Source organism: Hippopotamus amphibius, chromosome 1, assembly GCF_030028045.1.
Source record: "Hippopotamus amphibius kiboko isolate mHipAmp2 chromosome 1, mHipAmp2.hap2, whole genome shotgun sequence".
In the NCBI taxonomy this organism is placed as follows: Eukaryota; Metazoa; Chordata; class Mammalia; order Artiodactyla; family Hippopotamidae; genus Hippopotamus; species Hippopotamus amphibius.
The window spans coordinates 32,229,594-32,255,719 of record NC_080186.1 but is presented as its reverse complement, the minus strand read 5'-3'; the positions used below and the strand labels follow the sequence as shown (position 1 = coordinate 32,255,719).

Genomic DNA, 26,126 nt, shown 5'->3' with positions numbered 1-26,126 from the left:
TGAAATCATGATATGCTAGTTTTATCTTTTTCCTAATATATATTAACACACAGAGAGCCATTCAAATTTCAAATATTGATATATTACCTAAAATCACCTCACCTGTGTTTGTGGTACATGCACTGGAAAGCAGTACATGAGTTTTACGTCAATCTTTGACTTTCTTCTTCACTCCCCATAAGAGCAATCACCCAAGTAGTTTAAATCCATCTTGTATTATGACTTCACACTTATTCTGACCTCTCACGCTAGTGTAGGCCCTTATTTCATGCCTATCTTGGTTATCTTGATGCAATAGGCCCCTAGAAGTCTCCCTTGCCTCTAATCTTTGCTCTATAGTATATATTGCCACCAAATTTTAAACTTCCTAAAACAAGCTTTGGCCTCTACCCAAATCAATCTAAACTTTCCAGGCCACTAAATATAACCACTCAATGTCTTCAGGAAGAAATACTTTACAAACTAGTCATGGCCTACCTTTCTATCCCCTTCTACAAGAATCCATTTATTCATTAGTCGCAGAATAGCCATTGTGTAGTTGTCTCTACAGCTTTATTCATTCCATTATCTTCAACCTGAAAAACTCCATCCCCAACTCAAAATTCTGCCTAGTTCAAATATCTCTCCCTTTTAAGAAACCTGTCTGACCCTTAGAATCTGCATTAATTTCTTAATTTCTAAAAGCCACACTATTTCAGCCACTCATTTACCACCCTCTGCCTTAAACTGTGGGCTATCTGTATACATATCTATACAGGTACTCTAGGGTAGGACTATGTAACTTATACACAGACGCTAAAATATTTGCAGCTATCAGTGAAATAAAGCAGCCTCTTCAAGAAGCCAACAAAATAACTCAAACTCCATTCATCACAGTTCAAAAGACTAACCTTTTCTAAGATTTAAGCCAGGGACTTCCTAGGTGGCACAGTGGTAAAGAATCCACCTGCCAATGCAGGGGACATGGGTTTGAGCCCTGCCCTGGGAAGATTCCACACGCCATGGAGCAACTAAGCCCGTGAGCCCCAACTACTGAGCCCATGCGCCGCAACTGTTGAAGCCCACATGCCTAGGGCCCGTGCTCCACAACAAGAGAAGCCACCACAATGAGGAGCCTGTGCACCACAATGAACAGTAACTCCTGCTCACAACAACTAGAGAAAGCCCGTGTGCAGCAATGAAGACCCAATGCAGCCAATAAATAAATTAAATAAATAAATAAAAATAAATTTATTAAAAAAAAAAGATTTAAGCCAAGGAATATTGTTCTCACAGATACTAAAGTTCAGTAATTTCATTACTGAAATCAGCAGACCACTATCTAACACCCAGGTTTGGCTATAAAGTAATCCACCCTGGGGCTACCCTTGTAGCGCAGTGGTTAAGAATCTGCCTGCAAATTCAGGGGACATGACTTCGAGCCCTGATCCAGGAAGATCCCACATGCCACAGAGCAACTAAGCCTGTGTGCCACAACTACTGAGCCTATGCGTGGCAACTACTTTGAAGCCCGTGCACCTAGAGCCCATGCTTGACAACAAGAGAAGCCACCGCAATAAGAAGCCTGAGCACTGAAATGAAGAGTAGCCCCTCACTCTCCACAAAACAAAGCCTGCGGGCAGCAACAAAGACCCAATGCAGCCAACTTAAAAAAAAAAAAAAGTGGGCGGTGGCCCAATTCCTGGAAATCCCCACCCCTTTCTCAAAACAGCTGGAATACTCCTCCTACTCATTAGCCTATGACATTACCCACCCCTATAAAAAGTGACAACCCCATACTATGGGGACGCTTTCGCCTTCCGAGATGGCCCACGCTCTGTCTGTGGAGTGTGTCTCTCTCTAAATAAATCAACTTCTTACCTATCACTTAAAAAAAAAAAAAAAGTAATTGACCCTGTATGTGGATACATCTTTAGCAGGCTGACCTGCTGAATTTGCACGATTCCCCAGTGTTGTCACCTGGTTACTCTTTGGTTACTCTTTTCAGACTTCAGTTTTCCTACCTTAAGGGCTCTTCTGAATTTAAAATCCTATGACTCTTGGTCAGACCAAAATGACTTTTATTCCAATATCCTGACAAGATAAACCCACTTAGTTCCTTTCTTTTTTTTTTTTCTGGCCGCACCACACGGCCTGAGGGATCTTCCCTGACCAGGGATCGGACCTGTGCCCCCTGCATTTGGAGCACGGAGTCTTAACCATTGGACCGCCAGGGAAGACCAATAAACCCACTTAAAAAAAATAAATGCAATCAAAGGAGTAAACCCTCACCCAATGCTATTTAACCCCTTCACAGAATTTTGTTCCATCTACATATTTATAACAAGCTAGGCACTCTATTAGATCATCTCTTTAGGGTGAAAACAGACGCTCAATGATAACAGTTATTTTCTGGTACTTAAAGTACATAAGAGTACAAAGTTATTCACATATATTATTTCATTTAATCTTCACAATCCTAAACGGTAAGCATCTTTATCCCAGTGTGTTTCAACTAGGAGTGATCTTGCCCCCTCCCTCCCACCCCGGGGACATCTGGCAATGTCTAGTGACATTTTTCATTGTCACAGTTGTTTGGAAAGGAGGGATAGATACTGGCATCTAGTAGGAGAGGCCAGAGATGCTGCTAAACATCTTATGATGCACAAGACAATGAAAAATTATCTGGTCCAAGATGTCAATAGTGCCAAGATGAGAAACCCTGCTGGCATTATCTTTCAGCTAAGAAATCAAAGATTTAGAGAGCTTAACTTACTTGCCCAGAGTTACACACACATCCCAAATCATCTCTGAATGACACCAATGGCACATTCTGTCACACATACAACTACTGGAGACTGTTTCTGATTAAATACGTATTGTTTTCTTATCATTGTCTTCCCTTCCTCGTTCAGTCTTGGTATACTTTAGATTTTGCTAATCAGCATAAGCTGACCTCACCCAGGAGAAGATTCAGAAAAAGCTTTCTCAGACTATAAGGTCAGGTGTGAGAAATGTCTTCTCTTGTGCTCTCACTGCATCCAGTATTTATAGCTTCACTGCAGCAATTACCATATGGTACTGTGCTTGTATGACTTTCTCCCCTTTAGACTATAAACTCCTTGAGAGCAAGGTTTGCCTCTTTATTTTTGTATCCCTAGTGCCAAGGAAAGTATCTCAGCACAGTTTGCATTTCATAAATATTTGTTAAACAAACAAAAGAAAACTGACCAAGTTACACAGTATACCCAAGAATGCACAGCTACTAAATGACAGAACCAGGATTCAAATTCATGTCTCTCCATTGCCAAAGCCTATAATTACTATACCTCAATGAAGCTAAAACTGAGATGTTTATTGCCTCTTTATCCTGCCTGTGGGAATTCTTCAATCATAAACATGTCAGGAATTATATATAAAGTCCCTATTTTAAAGACAGCTTATAGTCATAAGAATTTTCCTATCTTATACTTGTGTACATTCTGTGAAAGCTTGCAAGGTAGTCAGCCTGTAATGATAGTGATAATTTCTCCCAAAGACCACAATTATAAAAGGGCCATTGTATTTTTATTTGATAGTCTCCCTGAATTCAACACTCACTGCATAGAAATTAATGTTATTTTGAGTTGTCACAGGAACTTTTCATAAAAACTAAGCCAGGGTCTCTTAGGAAAAGAAGAACTCACTTTAACTTTAGCTTTTATTTCTTCACTGTCCCCTTCTCCATCATTGCGGGGTTCCATGCCAGACTCCTCCTGGATGTCTTTGTTTAGTACAGAATACTCTTCTAGTAGAGTGTCAAACAAAACTATTCGCTTGTTCTTGAAGAAGCCATAAAAATAAGCATTGCTGTGGGAAGAGCGTTTAGATCCTAAGGAAAAGACAGTTCAAAGCATGGAAAATAATTAAAAAGTCCAGGGGCTTTTGGAGAGACGCCTAGAAACTGAATTACTGGAGAGGAGGTTAACATTTTCAAATTGTTTAACACCTGAAGAATATTATATCAATATAAATCACCACCAGCAGTGGAGAGTGTCTGTTTCTTTGCAGTCTTGACAACAAATATTTATGCTCATTGCAGCTTTACAGCAATAAGTAAAGAAATAAAGCCTAAATATCCAACAGTCATGGAATGATTAAATTATGGTAAAGCTATGAAATGGAATTTTAAGCAGCCAGAAAAAATTTATACTATTGAAATATTTTAACAAAATAGGAAAAAGCTCACCAACATACTGAAAAGGATATAAAACTTCATGTATATAAAGTTCCATTATTGTCATGAAAAAATGTACATGTAAATAGAAAAGCAGAAACACAAGAAATATATTAAATATATTAAGAAATTATTAAAATATTGAATTGTTTATCACTGGCTTCTAGAAATATGGATTTTTGTTCCTTCCTTTATACTTTTCTCTGTTCCAAGGCTTTTAAGTCAGTATACTTATTTAATCAGAAAAAATTAAATCAGAAAAAATTAAAACTATCTTAAAAAGACCAAAAACAAAACCCCCCAAAAAACCAAAATCTAAATTTTTAACAGCGGCTATCAGTAGCTGGACTATAGTTGATTTTTATTTTCTTCTTTATTTTCTATAGTTTATTTTCTTTATATTTTATGTTCTAGCATGTGCAGTGAATTCAGTGGTTAAGAATAGACTTTAGGTTCAAATCTTGGCTCTGCCATGTATTAGTTGTGTAAATGTAAGAAAGTTTCCTCATTTCTTTAAGCTTTATTTTCCTGTTTATGATATGAGGCTAGGACTTTTTGGTTTGGTTGCCTGGAAGTTAAGAGCCAAACGTGGTCCAATTTTGTCAATAATATAGGACCTTAGGATCTGGAAAGCTGTGTATCTGGATCTTCTATCTCATTTCTATCTTCTCTGATTCTAATTTTTTAATTAATTTAAAAATATTTCTTAGAAGCTACCTGAAATTATCTATGGAAGTAGGCAGATAAATAAAACAAAATTAATGTCTTGGTATCTCCCACTGGTCCAAGTATCTCAAAGTGTGGCCCAAAGAATGCCTACACCAAAATCACCTATGGGTATTTGCTAGACGCAAATACTAGAAACACCCAGTAAATCAGAATGTCTGGGAATGGAGTTGAGGAATCTTTGAACAAACTCTCCAGGGAATTCTTATACTCACTAAAGTTTAAGAGTTCCTGCACTAGACCATAAGCTTTTTGTATCACTATTGCTTGCATGTAGTATTTATTCAATAATACTTATTTACTGAATGGATTTATTGTACCACTTGAGGTATGAAGTAATGTATTTGAGAACTCTGAAAACCAAAATGTTCTACGCAATTGAAACGCATGGCCAGCTGTCTCTTCATCTTTCATTTATGATGTCTTAATCAGCCTCTCAGCAGCATTTGATACAGTTGACCACTCCCTCCTTGAAACACTTTCCTATCTCAAAAGAAACATCATCTTCTCCTGGTTTTCTTCCTTCCTCAACAGTCTCTCCTCCTCAGCCTCCTTTGCTGGCTCTTCCTCCTCTGCTGACTCTGACCTGAGCCCCCTTCTCTTCTCTAAGTGCCCTCATCCATGGAAGTATCTACATGCCAGATACTTCCGTATCACTATTCCTAGCCCTGAAGTCTCCCTACACTCTGGATTTATATATCCAGCTACCTATTTGACATGCTTACATCTTACATGGATGTCTAAAGTGCATATCTGTTGTTTACATTTTTATGCACAGTTTTTTCCCTGACCAGTATTAGAATCCCCTTGCAGAGTTTAAGGAATTTTGCATCGTGCAAGTCTTGTGAGAGACTGCTTCCCATTTGAGAAATCTAAAAAGCTAGATATCTGCTTCCCCAGCACTCCTGGCAGTTAGCCCAGTGCCCTGGCTCAGTCAATCAGATGCATCCACTGGGGATTCTGAATAGTTAGCTAATTACACAAAGAAGCAGGACAGTGAGGAATTAATTCTGCAGGTGCTAGTGGAAGGGATGTTAGAGATACAAACTGCTGAAGCCAGCAGCAGAAGCCAATAGCAGTGTCCTCACCAGACTGGTTCTGTAGGATGATTCTGTGTTCCTAGTCTCCTGATGGAGAGCCCATTTCCCAAGTTTGGTAAACTTAACTTTCCTGGTGACTTTGTGAGTTATCAAATATTGTTTCAATAAGGAATTTCTCTGGTTAAATCAGCCACAGTTAGTTTCTACGGCTGGCTTGCAACTAACTATTGCTTGTAGAACTCTAGTACAATGTTCAATAGGTATATAACACACCCAACAGAACTAAAACCCTCACAAACCTACTCTTCTCCCAGTTTTTTTCCCATCTCAGTAACTGACCATTTATCAAACTGCTTAGTCCAAAAATCAAGGTCGTTATCTTTGATGTCTCTTTCTCCCTTATTCCTTTACATGTCATCTATTGGAAATTCCATCAATACCTCTAAAACACATCCTCAGTACACCCACTTCTCTCCATCAATTACTACTATTCTACTCTAAGTCACATTATCTCCCCCTGAACTGCACTGGCTCCCTAACTGCTCTCCCTACTTCTACTCTTGCCTCCCCTACCGTCTACCCTCTATATAGCAACCTAAGATAGGTTAAAGTACAAACCAGGCCATGTCACTTTCCTGCCTAAAACCTTCAATATCTTTAACCCTGGACTTAAAATTCAAGCTCCTTACTCTGATTTACAAAGGCCTACATGGTCTGACTCTCGCCTATGTCTCAGATTTAATGTCATAACACTTTCCTGACATGTGGTAGCCACACTGGACGTTTTTCTGTTTCTTGAATATACAAGGCTCTGGACAGTCTCCGCACTGATCTCAGCATGGATGGCTCCTTCCTTCAGAGCTCAGCTTAAATTCATTTGCTCAGAGATGTCTTGTCTGATGACCTAATCGAAAGTATCTCCTCAGCCATTCTTCATCACTTCACACCAGTTTAATTCTCTGTGCAGTACTTGCTATCTGATATTTTCCGCGAGCAAGACTCTTGGTTTTTCACTTGGTTTTTCCTTTCAATTTACAAATCCATCATGTGTGTTGCTATTGTTAGTAACACATTCATTCACTCAAAATATTTTTGAGGATTATTACCATTATTTTTTTTTTTTTTTTTTTTTTTTTTGGCACACGGGCTTAGTTGCTCTGTGGCATGTGGAATCTTCCTGGAGCTAGGATCGAACCCGTGACCTCTGCATTGGCAGGCGGATTCTTAACCACTGCACCACCTAGGAAGCCCTTTTATTATTACCATTATTAACAACAATGAAAACATGCATTACAGATGAGTAACTTCTGTTTAGCAGAGGTAAGTTGCCCAAAGTCACACAGGGAATTTGTGATAGAATTAGAATTTAAACCCAAGCCTACTGGCTCCACAGCCTGACCTGTGAAATGCTACTCTCCACCTACTCAAATCTTGATTTTCCATAAAGCCCCAGCTCATGTTATAACCCTGCATAAAAGCCTTCCCTCACTATTTCTGCTAAAATCATATAGCACTGATGGTGCAGACCACATATCTCCTCAATTACTTCTATTGTCACAGCATTAGCATTCATGTTATCTGATTATAACTCAAGTGTTCGGCAACTAAGGTTGCCTCTTCAGTAAAAGTGCCTCAGAGATTGTTCCCCTATACTGATTACTGCGCTACTAGTTTAATATTAATTAAAGGAGTAATAATCTCAGAGGCTAAAGTAGTAGTATGAATTGGCTTATTTTTCTACCATTTCCCCATAGACATGTTCCAATTGTGCCTTTAGTTTGCCCCCAAATGTCTGAGATTTCTATACTCTTCTCATTGCTGTTAATTCATTCTTTCAAGTTGTGACCATCTCTGTTCTCCCCTGACCCTGCAATTACTTCTCAGGTTCTACTCCTTCATCCACCATTGCTACTTCTCAATGGTGATTTTTTACTTTAGAGGAGAGATGGGCAAACTGTTTTGCAGGTCAAATAAAACCTGCCACTTATTTTTATAAACAAAGTTTTATTAGAACACAGCCATGCTTGTTTGTTTATGTATTACTATGGCTGCTTTTGTACTGTCATGGCAGAGTTGAATAGTTGCAACAGAGACCGTGTGACTTGCAAAGCCTAAAATATTTACTGCCTAGCCCTTTAGAGAAAGCATTTGCCAGACTATAGTTCAGAAGAAGCAAAACTGAAATCCAGAGATGCAAAGTGACTTGTCCAAGATCCCACAGCTGATAAGTGGCAGACACAGAACTAGACTCAATCATTTACATGGAGTTTAATTTACAGATTCTGAATGTCATGGTATCACACAGTTTTTCTTTGCATCTTTGTAGGCTTCCTTGAGACTTCAGTAGTCTTATGCAAGCTTAAATCTCAAAAACAATCATCAGAAAAGCAGAGTATAACTAATCTAAAGTACCAAGTGGTACCAGTCTTGGGTAATCTGCAGGTGAAATCAGAGTCCTGCAGAGCACTGAAAGTTTTCTTGGTGGAGACAAAGCCAATAACATTGGTTTTGGTTTTGAGGCCCCACACCAGTGCCAAATGGAATCTGACTAAGCAAGAGTCCAACTCAATTACCTAAAGGATCCTGGCAGGTAACAGAAGTGAATAAATCAGTCTAATATCATGACATAACAGGGAGTGATAAAGGCCTTGGCCCAGAAGTAAAAACAATACTGTAAGGCCGACCAAACACAGCTGCAGGCAAGAGCAGGATGTGGCACCAGGCCACCAGTTTCTGTCCCTGGACTATGTCACCAATTCTTACAAATCTTCAAAAGCCGAAATGTAAAATCCTAATCTCTAAATAACAAACAAACAAAAAACCCAAACCAACTGATTCATTCTTTTATTAAAGTTTTAAGAATAAAGTAATCAAATAAATCACTCAAATAAAATCTTCTTACCCCAGGGAGCCTTACCTTCAACAACATACACCTTAGTCAAAGGAAAATCAATACTCTTTGCCATGACTTCAATTTCTTGTTTAAGCTTTCCCTCAGGAAGAGGTGTGAATTTGTCAAATAAAGGGGCAATGTAATCAGCATAGATGGTAACAAGCACCTGAAAAGCAAATATGAGAACAACCTATGAATATGTCCTTAATGAGAAGCTACTCCCTATTCAGATTCAGTATTAAAACAACTATGTGATCCTAGCCCTGAGAACAGGGACCTTATTTTATTTGCTCTGGTATACCCAGCCCAAAATAGGACCAAATAGTAAGCATTCAATATCTGTTTGATGAATTAAGTCAAAATGAATAGTCTCTAGATAATAACTGAAAAGCCAAATGGTCCATTCAAAACTATCTTGGGACCTGCTGTATAGCACAGGGAACTCTACCTCAATTCGCTGTATAGTAGAAACTAAAACAACATCGTAAAACAACTATACCCCAATAAAAAAATAAAAGAAAAAAAACTATCTTGGGGATTTCTGACACTTCATAAGCCCATCATAACTTGGAATTCTGTCTTTCAGGGTAATCAAAATAGACTTGAAGTGTTTGCTAAAAAAAGAACTGCTAGAGGGACTTCCCTGGTGGCTCAGTGGATAAGAATCTGGCTGCCAATGCAGGGGACACGGGTTTGAGCCCTGGTCCAGGAAGATCCCACATGCCATGGAGCAACTAAGCCTATGCGCCACAACCACTGAGCCTGCGCCCTACAGCCTGCGAGCCACAACTATTGAGCCCAAGTGCCGCAACTACTGAAGCCCGTGCGCCTAGAGCCTGTGCTCCACAACAAGAGAAGCCCATGCACTGTAACAAAGAGTGCCCCCTCTTGCCGCAACTAGAGAAAGCCTGTGTGCAGCAACAAAGACCCAACTCGGCCAATAAATAAATAAATTTATTTTTTTAAATGGACATTAAAAAAAAAAAAGGACTACTAGAGCTTGACTGTGCTGTTATTTGATTTGCCTGCTAACATTACTGACCTACAGTTCACAACTATACACACTGGTTGAAACAGCACTTCCTTAAGCATTTTGGGAGCATTTCCTCTGCTTTCTCTCCTCTCACTTCAATTTGCCATACAACATGTATCTGTAAGTCCAACTAGCACCCATTCTCTGGTCATGATCCCACCAGCGGGAAGTGAAGCACTGAGCATCATGGTAACTCACACTAAAAGAAACCTCATCATAGGTGCAGCTGAAGAGCTGATAGGAGATATTTTCTGGGGGCTGTAACAGACCATTTTGATTGTGTTCTAGTGTTTGTGCTGTGAAGCCGTTTAGAATATGGGAACGAGAAGAGGAAAAGAAGATGTGAGGAAGGGATAATGGGAGAGGGGACAGAGGAAAAGGGAGGGAGAAGGAAGAAAGGGGCTGTGCGGAAGAAAAGGGAAGAGACAGGGAGAAGGGGAGGCGGGAAGAGGAGCGGGGCAAGGGACAGAGAAGAAGGGGTAGAGAGAAAAAGGGAGAAAGGAGGAAGGGAAAGTCAGGGGAAGGAGGGCAGAAGAAAGCAGATAGTTTACGCTTTCTTTCTCTTATCCCTCTTACATCTATTCTCTCTTCAAAATATCCACCATTTTAGACACTGGAGCTCAGTCAAGAGTCATCAAATCGTCAAACTTAGTCATCATTATGGTGGCAACTCACAAATGCACAGTCTTAAACTGCTTGACAACTGGATCATTAAAAGTAACTAACAATTTGCAGTTTATTGTATGTCAATTACATCTCAATAAAATTCTTAAAAAAAAAAAAGGAACTAACAACTAGCTTCTAGAATCCATAAGAGTCAGTGTAAGAAGAAAATCTATGGTCAGAGTCAACTCTCCCATTTCTATAGCTAAAAGAAGAAAACAGAAAGGGAATTTATATGAGCACCTATTTATATTTCTTCTGCTTCTTAAGAACCCTTTAGATGTTAATGAAGATTAAACCATCATTATCTCACCAAAGAACATTCTGTAAAAGAAAATCAAAACAAAGATTTCACTTACCAGAGATACAACTAGTGTGAACAGCCAGGCATAAATAAAAAAATAGTCTCCCCCAATTTTAATAATGTAAAGTAGAAGTGAAGACACAGGTAATAAAATGCACTGAGTCACAATAAATTTCTTGATTGCATCTTTCATGAAGAACCCCAAAGTCTGAAAAAATAAAAGGTCATCATGAGAAACTAGGAAACTACTTTTAAAATAACAAATAAGTGAATAGACAGGATACATTATTAAAGCAATTCTAAAAATTAAAAGACAGTGAGACTATATGACAACAGGTAGCCTAAGACAAGAAGTCAATGTCTTGCATTTTATAGTTTAAAATAAACTACGATCTTTACCATATCTGCAGTTCCTTTTTCCTCGATTAATTCATGCTCTAAAAGAGCAAACTATGTTTTAATTAGTACCAGCAAAGGACAAAAGCACAAAAGATCTTCACATTTAAAACAGAATATTTGCATTCTCTATTTTACCTGCTGATTGAAACCATGTTTTTCTTCTATCACAAAAGTATTATAAAGACTCCATGGCAAACCAGTCAATGCACTGAAAAGTGTAGCGAACAGGAGAAATACCAAGGACTGTGTGATCTGAATACAAGAAAAAAAGAGGCAGTTTTTTAATATTCATTCATTCTTCAAGTGAACAAATCAATGCATATTTGCTGAGTACTTATGATAACTTAAGCAATGTGCTTCATTCTATGGGTAATACAAGGCCTGAAACATCGCCTCTACCCTCAGAGTTTATTTGCAAGATTGGGAGGCAATAAAACACTTCCTCTTTTATTACATGGGCACCATATGAAAGCTAACTGAAGTCATATAGACAAAATGGTTAAAAGAACTTAAAATGAGCCACATATGCTGGTGAATTCAAGAAAGGCTTACAGTGCTGATGAGAAGCGGAATGCTGCTCTGAAGAAAGAGATAAATAAGTGGGACAGAAGAGGCAAGGAGGAATTCCACACAATTTGGAAAAGCAAGGAGAAAGAAAAGAGTACCCTAAAAGTGAAAGATGACAAGATGATGGGCCTGGTTGGGACCAGGCAGAGAAACATACTGGAGCATCAAAAAAGCTGGGCCAGGGCAGGTGGGCAGAGTGTGCTAAAGTTTCCACAGGGCCAAAATCCAACAGAGAAAATCACCCTCAAGAATTCCTTTAATTTCCTTTACAACAGGTCCTTAGGAGATTAAAAGCCAAGAACTGCCTCATTTTTCTTTACAAATATCCTCTCCTATGACAGTGGAGGACGAGGGCTAGTTAGTATGCAGGGACTTGTGGGGAGGGGGAAAGGGCAATGAAGCAAACAGAACCCTCTCTCTCCCTCCCACCATGCCATCACTCTCTCTCTTCCTCCTCAGCATAAAACTGAATTCTTTTAAGTTTGAGTACACCACCAAAGCATATTTGACTTGGTAGTAAAGATGCAGTCACTATGTTTCTAAACATAGGAAGAGGGAGAAAGGAAAAGGAAGAAAGGAGATTTGTCTGGAATAAACCATGCAGGGTGGTTTATTCCAGCATTCGTACCAAAATGGGAAATGAGAAACCAATACTTTCCTCACCGACCTGAAATGCCACCTTTATCATATACCAAGATTACATATACTTAGGCCTGTTTCTGGTGCCAATACACTGTTTAAGATTATGATACATTTTAATATCTAAGGGTAAAAGTTACCACTCATTATTTTACTTATTCAGAATCTTCCTGGCTATTCCTCTGTCTTTAGTCTTTCAAATTAACTATAAAATGTTTTATCATGTGCCCTTCACAGGCTGCTCTGGGATTGTAACTGGCTCTGTTCTTTTTTTAAAAGTTCATAAATCTCTTCTTTAATAATTCACTGAAGAATTCTGATAAGGCACTGATTATCATTTAGCATTCTGCACAGAATCTACATTTTCTCCTTTTGAAAATCTAGACTTTGCTCACCTGTAGTCTTCTGAAACATTTCCCATTCTCCCTAGTTTATCAACATATGCCATAAATTCAACTACCTTCTGCACACAAAAATGTAAATCATCTACATCTGGAGCCTTGAATTAATTTAAAACAACTTGATTTTTTCTTAATATCTCACTTATGCATAAATACCACTTTTAAATGAATAATTCTATCAATAAACCATTTCCTTGCTTCAAGATCAATAGTAAGTCTAATTCCCCAATAAGTTGGCTTATTCCCTCCTTAAAACACTAAGACTCCAACAGTGTTTTAAATTATTTTGCCTTAAACAGTAAAACAGCCTCTTAAGTGGTCCCCCTGCTTAATATCAACCCCTCCCCTTTCAATCCTTCCTACATACACAGCAGATAAATCTAAAACTCCACTACTCTACTTAAAAAACTTGTAATGGCTCTATAAGACTGAAAACTCATTACGCTTTTAAAGATTTTCATAATCTAACCCCAAAATGCTACTTTTCACTACTCTTCTCGAAGACCCTTCTACTCCTAACAGACAACTGTGAGCTAGAATTTAGAAAGGTGACTGAGTTAAGGAAGATATTCTAGCTGAAAAAAAGGAGGTGTGACAGTCACACTGGGGAAATTGGAGAATACACAAACCTCCAGGAGTTTTTCTCAGAAGATCTCTAATTCTAACTCAGAAAGGAGAGAATATCCTAGGAATAAGATCTACTGGGCAGGGACTTCCTAGGTGGCGCAGTGGGTAAGAATCTGCCTGCCAATGCAGGGCACACGGGTTCGATCCCTGCCCCAGGAAGATACCACATGCTGCGGAGCAACTAAGCCCGTGCGCCACAACTATTGAGCCTGTGCTCTAGAGCCCGTGAGCCACAACTATTGAGCCCATGTGCCGCAACTACTGAAGCCCACGTGCCTAGAGCCTGTGCTCTGCAACAAGAGAGGCCACTGCAATGAGAAGCCCGCGCACCACAAAATGAAGAGTAGCCCCCACTGACTGCAACTAGAGAAAGCCCGTGTGCAGCAACGAAGACCCAACACAGCCAATAAAATAAAATAAATAAACAAATAAATATAAAAAAAAAAAAAGATCTACCGGGCAGTGAGGGGAAGGGGTTTTGACTATAGCTTCTCAAAGGCAACAAGATCTGGGCTCTAGCCCTATCAGTGAACACCTCAAGGCTCCAGGACACTGAACATTATAATAAAGTCCTGCGCCAGACCCAAACATCCTGGTGGCACAGTTCACCTCTTGTCTGAGATGAACCTACTCATTTCATCTCATATTCATAACATGGCAACAGAACTCTGCAACATTCTGAGTCATTAAGTTGATTACTTGCTGAAAAAGGCTGGGCAAATCTCACTGTCAAAAAATAAGGACACTGGGACTTCCCTAGTGGCACAGTGGTTAAGAATCTACCTGCCAATGCAGGGGACACAGATTCAAGCCCTGGTCTGGGAAGATCCCACATCCCGTGGAGCAACTAAGCTCGTGCAACACAACTATTGAGCTTGTGCTCTAGAGCCTGTGAGCCACAACTTCTGAGCCCACTCGCCACAACTACTGAAGTCCACGTGCCTAGAGCCCGTGCTCCTCAGCAAGAGAAGCCACCACAACAAGAAGCTCGTGCACCACAATGAAGAGTAGCCCCCACTCGACACAACTAGAGAAAGCCTGCACACAGCAGTGAAGAAACAATGCAGCCAATAAATAAAATAAAATAAAAATAATTTGGCAATGTGCTTATGAAAAAAAATTTAAAAAACAAAAAGAAAAAAAAAATAAAGACACTGATTATGAGACCACTTGTTGGTAGTTTGGAAAGCAGAAATTCCTGCCAAAAGACATACTGACTATGCCTAAGAATAAGCTGAGGTTCACTTAGTTCTCTTTTATTTATTTATTTATTTATTTATTCATTCATTCATTCATTCATTTTTCTCTTCCTTTTTTAGTGAAGAAATTGGTTTTAATTATATGAGAAGTACATGCTCATTGCTGAATTGTCTTAAGAGATAAACAAAAATAAAAATTGCCAAAAGGAAATAAAAATTGCCAAAATTCTCTCCAGAGAAAACCACTTTTGAAATTTTGGTATATACTATTTCAGACTTCTTATAGATATGGAATATGTGCACAATGATATGTGTACAAGAATGGGCACCAGTGCATGCAATTAAGAAAAACCGAACCAATCTAAATGTTCATCACTAAGACACTAGTTATACAAAAAATCTGTATGGATACTTACATTTTCACTTACTTATGTTGCTTCATAACTTACTTTCCCATTCAACAATAAGTTGCATGAAATAATAGCACAATAACATTTTTTTCCCTGTCTGACTGGCAAAAGTTAAAAAATCATGTATATAATAAGTACTGGTGAGGATCCAGGGAAAAGGGTATTTTAGTGCTTCATACACTATGAAAAAACATAAACCAAAAAAGCTGTTTTAGATGGGAATCTGGTTAGCTATTTCCTCTATACCACGTACATTAGATTTGAATTTCTCTCTTTTTTTTTTTGTTGCGCCTCGTGGCATTCAGGATCTTCATACCTTGACTAGGGATGGAACCCATGCCCCCTGAAGAGGAAGCATAGAGTCTTAACCACTGGACCACCAGAGAAGTCCCTAGATTTGAATTTCAATTCCAGTGTTATCATCTTTCATTTCTTTACTACACTTTCATCTTTGTTGGCCAATTCCCTCTTTCAGTGATCCATCTATATAAAATGTCATGTGGATTTACAGCTGGGAGACTAGGAGGCAACACAGCTGCACGCTGTGAATCACTGAATAGCAGATGTGCAGTGACCAGTCACCAGCAGAATTTGAAAAGAGTGACATGACTGGTTACTGTATGAGCATCTGTTATGTGCACAGTGATCTGTGGACTGAAGAACTAGCAGGGAACTTGTACCTGATGCAGTTATGCACACAACATACTGTGGTAACTGAAATTTGAACCTGCTGAGGGGCTAGTGTTACTAACTAAACTGTGGTAACTGAAATGTGTGCATATCAGAACTGTGCAGAGGGAGGACTGCCATTACCATGCAGCCATTAAAGAAAACAAAGATCTATATAAACGGACAGGAAGGGATCTCTAAAGCATTGTAAAACACAAAAATAATGTCTCAGAACATTGTATAAGATATGTCCCATTAAGGTAAGGAACATTTTTGTATGTACGTATATAGATTGGGTTCATTCGTCCAACAAGTGTTTATGGAATACCTACTTGGCACTGTTCTAGGCACAAGTCACAGCAGTGAAGAAAATATGTAAGGTCTCTGTCCCCTTAGAGCTTACAAGTCTTGACAGGGTGACAGATAAAAAGTAAACAAATAAACAATAAGATGATGCAGATAGTGGTAAGTGCCTCTATATAGAAAATAAAATAAGGTGATATGCTTCACTAAAGTGTAACAGAGAGGGAATTCCCCAGCATCCAGTGATTAGGACTCCACGCTTTCACTTCTGCGGGCCTGGGTTCAATGCCCAGCTGGGGAACTAAGATGCCACAAGCTGTGTGGTGGCACAGCGCCCCCCCTCAAAAAAAAAAAAGAGTGACAGAGGGATGCTATTTTAGATGAGAGTGATCAGAGAAGGCTTCTCTGAGAAAGTGACATTGAAGATGGTAACTTCAAAATAGAAGCCAGTCATGTTTACACAAAACCACCTTAAATTGTTTATGAAACAATAGAGAAAACGTGCGAGTAAACTGTAACAGGGCATATGGCAGGTCAGGACGGAGTCTACGAAGATACAGAGATACCACACGAAGAAGGTCTTAAAAGAGTTTGGCTTCTTTAGAAAATGGTACACAGAAAAGGGATACAGGATGAGCTGAATTAAAGCCCAAGGTACCTACACGTGTAGATAAGACCCATCATTTCAAATAAACAATCAGGAAAGAGAGAACAGACTTGGCAATTTCCAAGAAAAAGTCAAAAGCAGTGTCTCAGTATCCATTACAGGCAGAAAGTCTCAGGTCGAAGGCTTTGATTTCAATAACTGGAATTCCTGGAAGAGTAGGCAGTCAACTCGAGCAGCACAGTGGAGATTCTAGGAGGTATGCTCTCTGTCTCTGCTGAAAGTATCTGCTAAGCATGTGTGGCACACGATATCTGCTTAGCCTGAGTTCAACATAATTCATGCTTCCCCTTTCACAGAGTTTTTCCCAAGAAGCAGCTGCCTACCAGAGACTATGTTACCCAGCTCCCTTGCATCTGAGACTAAATGACTGGTTTAACAAAAAAATGTGAATGCAAAGGACAGGTATCACTTTGGAGCCAAGGGAGTTAAGAAGAGGATGTACTTTCTCCACCATCTCCTTCCATCTGCCTGCTGGATGCAGAGAACTTAGGGGCACTTAGGTAATGGCAGCCATACAAGAAGAGACTGGGTCCCTGGCTTACCACATAAAAGTATGTCACCTGATGACACCCAAAATACTCACACTGGGCTATTATGTGATTAAGAAATAAACTGCTGTGATAAGCCATTGAAATTGTGGGGTTTGCTATAGTAACTTGCATTATCTTAACGCAGGTCAACAAGGACTGCACAGACAGAGAAGCCTAATGATGGTAGAAGCCAAAAAATGAACTTTAGTAGAAAGCTGGCAAAAGAAAAAGAAAGACTGACAAATATATGCTAATGAATGACAAACCTCATATTCTGGTCCAAAGCCAGCATAGCCACAGAACCGCCCGGAGAGTCTCCAGAGATAAGGGATTCCTCCAAAGAGAAGAATAAGCTATAAAACAAAGCATATGTTGGTCACATTAGTGCAATACTAGAAACTATCATAGGAAAGTATGTTAAAAAAAGAGAGATCTTATTTAGGATAAAATATGCATTTAGACAGATACAAACCAACTGAGATACTAAGTTCAGACTGTTAAAAGGGTTTTACCTGTAAACTCTATATTGATGAATTGTATGATATGTTAATTTACCTTAATAAAGCTGTTTAGAGAAAAAAATAAACAAATAAAACTTTCACAAAAAGACCACAAAAGACCTTAAGAATCAGGAACTAAGTTTAGAAAGGTTAAGCAACATGTCAAAAACACCGCAGCTAACAAGCGACAGAAATGAAGTTTGAGCCAGGCTTTATGGCTCCATAACTGGCTTTTCCTTGAAAGGAAATAGCCCTCTTGGTTAGGACAAAGTACTAGTATCGATGTAAGTACAGAGTCACGTCCACCTACCATGCTGGCGGACAGAATGGGCTATCAGAGCCTTCCCTGAGTCAGAAAAAAGTGAATCCTGAGGTAGGAGTCAGGGTATTATAGGAGTAGGCCCCTTTTTCAGCACTACTCTTTGTCTTGGGCAGATAAAGCAAACACAGATATTCACCACACCAACAGGACATATGAATAAGGGAGCAGCTCTTAAAATGTGAAAAGAATACGTGCTTATGAAACACGACTTCTCATAACAGATACCAAGTTTATGGAATCATTTTGCCCACAGGAGTCAGTGCACTGTTTATTCACCTGTGGAGGCCCTGGAATACAATGATCACACTCCTTGGTTAGAAGCACAATATTCCCATCCATTTCCATGTGGTGCCTTGTGGCTTTGAGGGTTTGGGGCACTATCATATATTCCATAGGTATCCTTCCAATCTACTTTCCATTTTTATATACGTATCCATAAATAATATAGTGATTTACATATGCTTTTTAAGAATATATATATTGCAGGAGGGAGGGGATATGGGTATGTATAAATACAGTTGATTCACTTTGGTGTAACTCAAAAGCTGGTACAAGAGTGTAAAGCAATTATATTCCAATAAAGAGCTTAAAAAAAGTCTGAAATAAGAAAAAAAAAAGAATATATATACACACACACATATAAATGACTATTGTGACATATAAATCATATTGTATTTATCATTCTACAACTTACTTTTTACACTCTATATCTTTTTAGACCCATATATGGTGGGTTTTAACTTTATTTGGCATTATCAGCTTGTTCTTTAAAGTGTTTACATCAATTTACACTCCCATTAGCAGATCTGAGTATTCCCATTTCCCCACAATCTCACTCACACTTGATGCTATTCATCTTTTAGACTTTTACCAGTATGCAGGGGATTGATACAATACCATGGGTCTCAAATACGATCTCTGGACAGCAGCAGCAGCATCGCCTTGGAGTGTGTTAGAAATGCAGTCTCAGGCTCTGCTCCAGAACTACTGATTCAGAAACTGGAAGTGGGGCCCGACAGTCAGTCTCCAGTTAAATGTGATGTACACCAAAGTTTCAAAATCACTGTTTTAATAAACTGCCTTTTTAAAGGCCCCTTAACTCTACATCCAGCTATTTCCAGTTTACTTTAACTAACTCAATCTTGGATAGAAATTGTTTTCCCAGAAGACATGCTTTGGCACCAGTGTATGTGGTATATGCACCACTTTTTGAACTAACTGACTTGGGACAGCATTTCCTCCATCCTATTCTCAATACTAATAAATAATGCAGAATTAAGGATTTATAATGCTTTGGGGGAAAGGCTGGAATACCTACTATTAAAAGTCCGGCTTTTAAGTAAGTATCAAGGGTACCTTTAATATGAACCTTGAATGCATTTATGAATGCATTTGGAAACTGCTATTGCAAACCTTGTTTCGCATGCTTTGGGGGATGAAAAACAAAGCATGGTAACAGTCAAGTGTCTCTGTATTGTAAAAAGAACTAATGATGCCCCTTGGTGTACCCCCCAGAAAGAAAGAAAGAACTCATGATGCCAACAAAAACAAGTCCTGTGCTTCCGCATATATTATTTCACTAAAGTCTTGAAAAACAGGCCGGGCAGGGAGCATAGTCATCTCAGTTTTATAGATAAGGCAACTGAAACTCAGAAATGTTCAAGTAACTTGCCCAGAGAAACCCAATGACTAAGTAACTGCTCTGTGTTGAGTACTGTGCTAATTATCACATTATCTTACTCAGTCCTTGCCACAAACTATATGAAATCTGGCTTAATATCTATCTACTTCTCATCTTAAACAGGAGAAAAAATCACACTCAAAGAGGCTAAACTGCTCACTCAGAAACAAGCAGAAATCGGAGAATCTACAACTTGAACTTTTCTACTCTGCCCTACTCTACTCCCCAGCCACTCCATTTCTTGAGAGGGCTCTTTATTGACACCTATGAGATATCAGGAAAGCTCGTCTCAGAGATGGGGGACATTTTATCTCTGGGTGCTCTGTCACATTTGTGTGAACAGTGGCATCTGTAATTGGTCACAAGGGCCTCTTATGTTCCCTCAGGTAGAAAGTACCATGGCAAAAAAAAAAGCCTAACTTAATCTTTGCACTTGTTCTTTGTGACCAAAGCTTACAAACCAATTAATTTTAATCAACACAAAATAGGAATTAATGAACTTGTTTTCAAACAGAATAGGATTTCAAAGTAACACAAAACGCTTCCTATCTAATGGCAAATGTAGTTTACTAATTCCCCAAGGATAAATTTAGCACATTCATGTTGCAGTCCCTAAAGTTTCAAGAATGGTTTCTACTACGTAATTTTAAAGACTCAGAAGAGCAGAGTTTGAAATTCAGTTCTCCCATTTAGCAGTGTCACCTGGCCATTATATAGGCAAGTCATTTAATTTCTCTGAGTCTTTGTGGTTTCTCATTCATAAGAAGGGAATGATAACATCTGTACTTTCTACCTCAGAACACTGCTGTAAACATCAAACAAAACAATAGATATAACAACAATATATGAAGTGAAAATCACCACCCATACAATGATTATGATGATGACTGTTACTGTTCCCAGCTTCTGCCCACCAGTATGGCTTCTAGTTTGAGCCACAGCACATTACAAAGCTCTCATTCTGTATATGGATCCTCCCTACCTGTCATCTCCCAGAACAAACTGAGCCATTCCCATGGCCACCAAACATGCCGCAACTAAGGAGCCTGCCTGCTGCAACTAAGACCGAGTACAACCAAATAAATAAATAATATGAAATCAAGCCATGAAAAGACATGGGAGACTCTTAAGTGCATATCACTAAGTGAAAAGGCTATAAACTGTATGATTCCAACTTTATGACATTCTGGAAAAAGCAAAACTATGTGAATGATAAAAAGACGAGTTGTTGCCGAGGATTAGAGGGGAGACAGGGATGAACAGGCAGAGCACAGAGGATTTTAAGGACAGTGAAACTATTCTGTATGGTACTGTAATGGTGAATACATGTCATTATACTTTTGTCCAAACCCACAGAATGGAAAACACCAAGGGTGATGGTAATGTAAACTATGAATTTTGAGTGATAACGATGTGTCAGTGTAGGTTTATCCATTGTAACAACTGTAACACTGTGACTCAGAACGTTGACAGTGGGAGAGTTCTGTGCATATGTGGGGGCACAGGGTGTAGGGGAATGCTTTGTACTTTCCACTCAAATTTGCTGTCAACCTAAAACTGCTCTAAAAAATAGTTTGTTTATTTATTTATTTATTTATTGTAGTTTATTTCTTTAAAAGAATATAGACCCATTTTTCATTAATATAAACTTCTGGATTCTATTCATGTTTATATTACTTTATATTGCACTATTTTGTAGCCCTTAAAAATTTCAACAAATATAACAACTTATTTTTATGCCTAATGAAATAACTTGAGTACGGTGGTTTTGCTCAGTTAAATATATGACAGATACGTGGAATTAGTTACATTTCAGAATGACAGAATGGTGCTGAATTTTAAACTAAGTTTTCTAAGTGAATAAAGAGTATTACATCTGGCTTTAAATGTTTATTACATGTTCTAGTTACTTACTGCGGTTAGTAAACCACCCCAAGTTCTGGAGGAACGGGGATGACACCCATGGTGATGATGATAAAAACACAACGGCCAGTGCTTATGGAGCACTTACAGTGGACCCGGCACTGCTCTAAGCATCCTACACATATTCACTAATTTTCAATCCTCTCAACAACACCATGAATGAAGAACTATTATTACCATACGATTTTAACAGAAAATTGAGGCACAGAAATGTTGAGTGACTTGCTTGAGATCTCAAAGCTGGTATGGTAGAGCTGAGATTCAAACTCAAGCCACCTGAGTTCAGAGTCAGCTTTTAACCTCAACACCACGCACTTTCAATTGTTCTTACGGGTGCAAGCCAAGAATTGACTGTGGGGGGCGAGAGGGAATCTTACTCATTTTATGTGTAAAGCACAGATTTATATATACATACAGGACAGAAACAGACATACAGTATATCTGTGGTATTAAAATTTCATGGAGGGACAATTAGGAAAACTGGTTCAAAAGGTACCAGGGTCAGGGGCCAGGAGAGATCATGAAAAGAAGACTGAGAAACACAGCTCTGTACTTTACAGCCTCTCTTTTTTTTAGCATGGGGAAAGACTGTCCCTGTTTTACCAAATAAATATTATCTGTCACTCATTATTTCATTCAATAAATATGAATTATGTGCTTATTATATGCCAGGTACTAGGTATAAAATGATGGACAAGACTATAAAGTATCCTATCTTTAAGGAACTAACAGTCTGTCAGCTAAACAGGCAAATTCAAGACAATGTGCTAAGTACTCTGGTAGGAATAATGATAGGATGCTACTTTATCTACTTTTGAGGGATGGGGAAGTTTCAAATGGTTTCTTAGAAGAGATGATGTCTCAGCTGGATCCCAGTGGAAAAGTAGGGATTAATCAGGCCCCAGTGAGAGAGTGGAGACCAAGGGGCAGAGGAAGGGCACCCAGGACAGAGATAACAGCATGTGAAAAAACTCAAGGTCATAAGAAATCAAGCTGGGTATGAGATGGACAATAAAGAAGCAGAAAGAATTTGGGGGAAGGAATAAAAAGATGAGGCTCAAGTAAGCAATGGCCAGATCAAAAGGACCTCATAAACCATGCCAAGAAATTTGGACTTCACCCTGAAGGAAACAGAGGGCCAGCAAAAAGTTTTATGTAGGGGAGTAACATGATTAGAATCGTGTTTCAGGATTCCTTGGGCTACAATGTGGAGGACAAGTTACAGAGTTGAGAGGCAGGAAGATGAGCCAGGATTGCTACAAGAATAACTTCCAACAAAAGGTTCTTTTTTTGGGACTTCCCTGGTGGTCCAGTGGCTAAGACTCTGCACTCCCAATGCAGGGGACCTGGGTTTGATCACGGGTCAGGGAACCAATCCCACATGCCACGCAGCTAAGAGTTTGCACCCTGCAATTAAAAGATCCTGCACACAGCAACAAAGATCCCGTGTGCCACAATGCAGGCAAATAAATAAATATTAAAAAAAAAAGGGGGGGTTCTTTTTCACACCTGGCCTCAGGGTGACAATTACCATATTCTACAATTTTCAACTGCCTAAACAGTTATGTATCTGCCTCATTTGCTTCACACTCACTACAAATAACAAAAGTTAAGAAGGCATTCCGGAATTTGTAGGTGTGGTATCCTCTTTTGTGTCACAAAAATACAAAAATAAAAATAAACATTACAAAGTATTAAATAAGTTGACAGACTGTCTCCCCAAGAAGTAAATTACTCACAGTGCCTTCAATCTCTGAATACAGTCCTGACCAGAAGCTGAAAGTACTTTTATCCAGCTGATACAGTCGAGATTTCTCAAATGTTTCTGAATCCATGATCTGTCCTAACTCCAGTGGTACATGAGTTGTTGTTTTATATATCCGTCTCTGAAATATTTTAAAGAAAACACCTTAAGAAAACAGTCAATCCAACTCATTACTTATTACAATCATCATTTACAATCAAACATTGAATGGTTTATAACATTAACTTGTCACTTAAGCCTGCTGAATTTGCTTTATACATACACAAATATTGCATTTGATCAAGTACACTGACCACTAAAACAACTAGTGCAGGAAAGCAAAAGCAGGAGAGAGTCTGAAACTAGATGACTAAGTGAAATTAAAATCAAAGCTCTCATCACACTTTGGTTTGCATAGGTAAATTGTAACATTACCAAGGGTACCACTCATTCCAAATATAACATATATCCTATAATATAAAACACAAATTCATGGACAGAACGAAGTAAATATGCTAACCATGCATTTTAACAGATACTGTAGCTAGTCATTAAATTTGATTCTAGAAGTCAAATTACGGGAAATTTGAGGAATGACAGAAACAGATCAGGTCTTACAGAAAGAAAAACTTCCTCATTATACCAAATTCTAAAAAGTAATATCAGCCCATGGTACATAATACAGGAGACAGATACCAAACAATATAATGGTTTTACATTTTCTACAATGGTTTTACAACAAATGGCTTCTCTATTTATTTTTGGACACCTTACCAAACCCTTGATAAAAGGCATTACATTAAAACATAACTGAATAAAGGAGACATTATCGAAAAGTAGTTACTGTAACTAGGCTTATTATTAAAGACAGGTAGGTAGATATTCAATACCCCACCACCAATTTAGACACTATGTACTGTGTGTTTACTTTCTGCAGAGGATCTTCTCTAGGCCTATAAGATTCTGAACTAATGAAGCTATCCTAAGAGCTAGTCAGAGAACCTAGTGCTCCACAGCTTAATACCTCTTCGAACATCCTGGACCAAAAAAAGAAATCTAGATATAATCCAGACATTGACAGACATGGAAAAATTAAAAACTTTCAATTTAAAGATTCATACAGAATGTAATCTGAGAGAAGAAATTTGCAGAGGAAAAAGACTGTAATGCTCAAAGAAAAGGTTCCAGCAGTTAAAAAAAGGTTTTCCTAACCATTACGGCTGACTTAATTCAGTGCCAACAGAGAAGAAAACCAGCAGTGAGAGACTGCAATAAAGTGGTCAATTAAACTTAAAATCTATCTCATTTAAAAGTTCAGGGCTTCCCTGGTGGCGCAGTGGTTAAGAATCCACCTGGCAATGTGGGGGACACGAGTTCCATCCCTGGGCCAGGAAGATGCCACATGCCATGGCACAACGAAGCCCGTGCACCACAACTACTGAGCCTGAGCTCAAGAGCCCATGCGCCGCAACTACTGAAGCCTGTAATGAGAGCCCAGTGCTCCACAACAAGAGAAGCCACTGCAATGAAGAGTAGCCCCGGCTCACCACAACTAGAGAAAGCCCGTGTGCAGCAATGAAGACCCAATGCAACCAAAAATAAATAAATAAATAAATAACAAAATAAATCTTTAAAAAAAAAACCAAACTGAAAGTTCAGATCTCAGGAATCCCCTGGTGGTTCAGTGGTTAGGACTCTGGCTTCTACTGCTGGGGGCACAGGTGAGGGAACTAAGATCCTGGAAGTCATGTGGTGTGGCCAAAAAAAATAAAAGAATAATGTTTATCTCTGTGAATTGTGATTTTCTCCAGGGAACTGTTATTAAGTAACTGTCACTTTCTACTTCACTGTTTCATTGTTTGAATAAAAACACTAAATACACTTTTAAGAAAATATTGTTCTTTGGGCAAAAACAACATATACACTTTTTTTCTTTCTTTAAAGGGAAACGAGTTCAGGTCCTTGCAAGGACTGAGAAATCTTTGTTTTCAGAAAATGGCTTCCTAGTCCTGTGCTTGGGCATGACACAAACGTCACGGGGAAGTTGTGATTCTAACATCTTAGCATCTTCTTTCTGAAGGATTATGGGTTGCTGCCAAAGATAAAGGAGGTAAGTCTGGGCCCGAGAATCCTTAGGAAGCTGTGGGGCAGGTACAAGCGCTCAGGCCTGACAAGGCGGCAGCCCTGTCTTCCCTTTCACCAGGCCCTGACCGGCCTGGGGCCCACGATCACGCTGTGGAAAACGTCCTGAGGTACCAGATCCCCTCAAGCTCGGTAGAGACCCACAAGGTCGAGGCTGGTGCTGGGGCCGCAGCAATCATCCAGGGGCTTGGAGTCGAGACCGAGGCTGGCCTAGAGCTGGCCGGGTGTCGGGGTCAGCTAGGCCCTGCCTAGGCTCACCTGCCGCTGTGCTAGGAAGGTCTCCCAAAGATACACTGTCCAGGAGAAGAGCAACACGGCCCCGAAGATACGCTTCTCGGCCGGCATCTCCCACATCGCGTCCAGCGACGCCCACATCCCCATGGCCACCCGGTTCCGCCGGCTCCTTCAGCGTGCACTGGTGCCACACCGACAGCCGTCCCCTCAGAGCGTCCCCGCAGTGTCACAGCGATATCCGTCCCTCTTAAGCGCCCCTATACCGACACCCGGCCCATCCCACTCCCTCTGCTCAGCCCGCAGTGTTACACAGAC

At 39.4% G+C, this 26,126-nt stretch overlaps 1 protein-coding gene across 1 annotated transcript in view; it reads right to left on the bottom strand.

Annotated features, from left to right (window-relative positions):
• The window catches only part of ZMPSTE24 (zinc metallopeptidase STE24), a 43,428-nt gene extending 17,302 nt beyond the window's left edge, over positions 1–26,126 (bottom strand). Inside the window, exons 1-7 of the mRNA XM_057706752.1 lie at positions 25,836–26,126; positions 23,431–23,577; positions 17,532–17,618; positions 11,389–11,505; positions 10,910–11,062; positions 8,879–9,020; positions 3,666–3,850 (exon numbers count right to left, since the gene is read on the bottom strand). Of these exons, the coding sequence (XP_057562735.1) occupies positions 3,666–3,850; positions 8,879–9,020; positions 10,910–11,062; positions 11,389–11,505; positions 17,532–17,618; positions 23,431–23,577; positions 25,836–25,958 (954 nt within the window). The 5' untranslated portion in view covers positions 25,959–26,126. The remainder of the gene's footprint in view (positions 1–3,665; positions 3,851–8,878; positions 9,021–10,909; positions 11,063–11,388; positions 11,506–17,531; positions 17,619–23,430; positions 23,578–25,835) is intronic.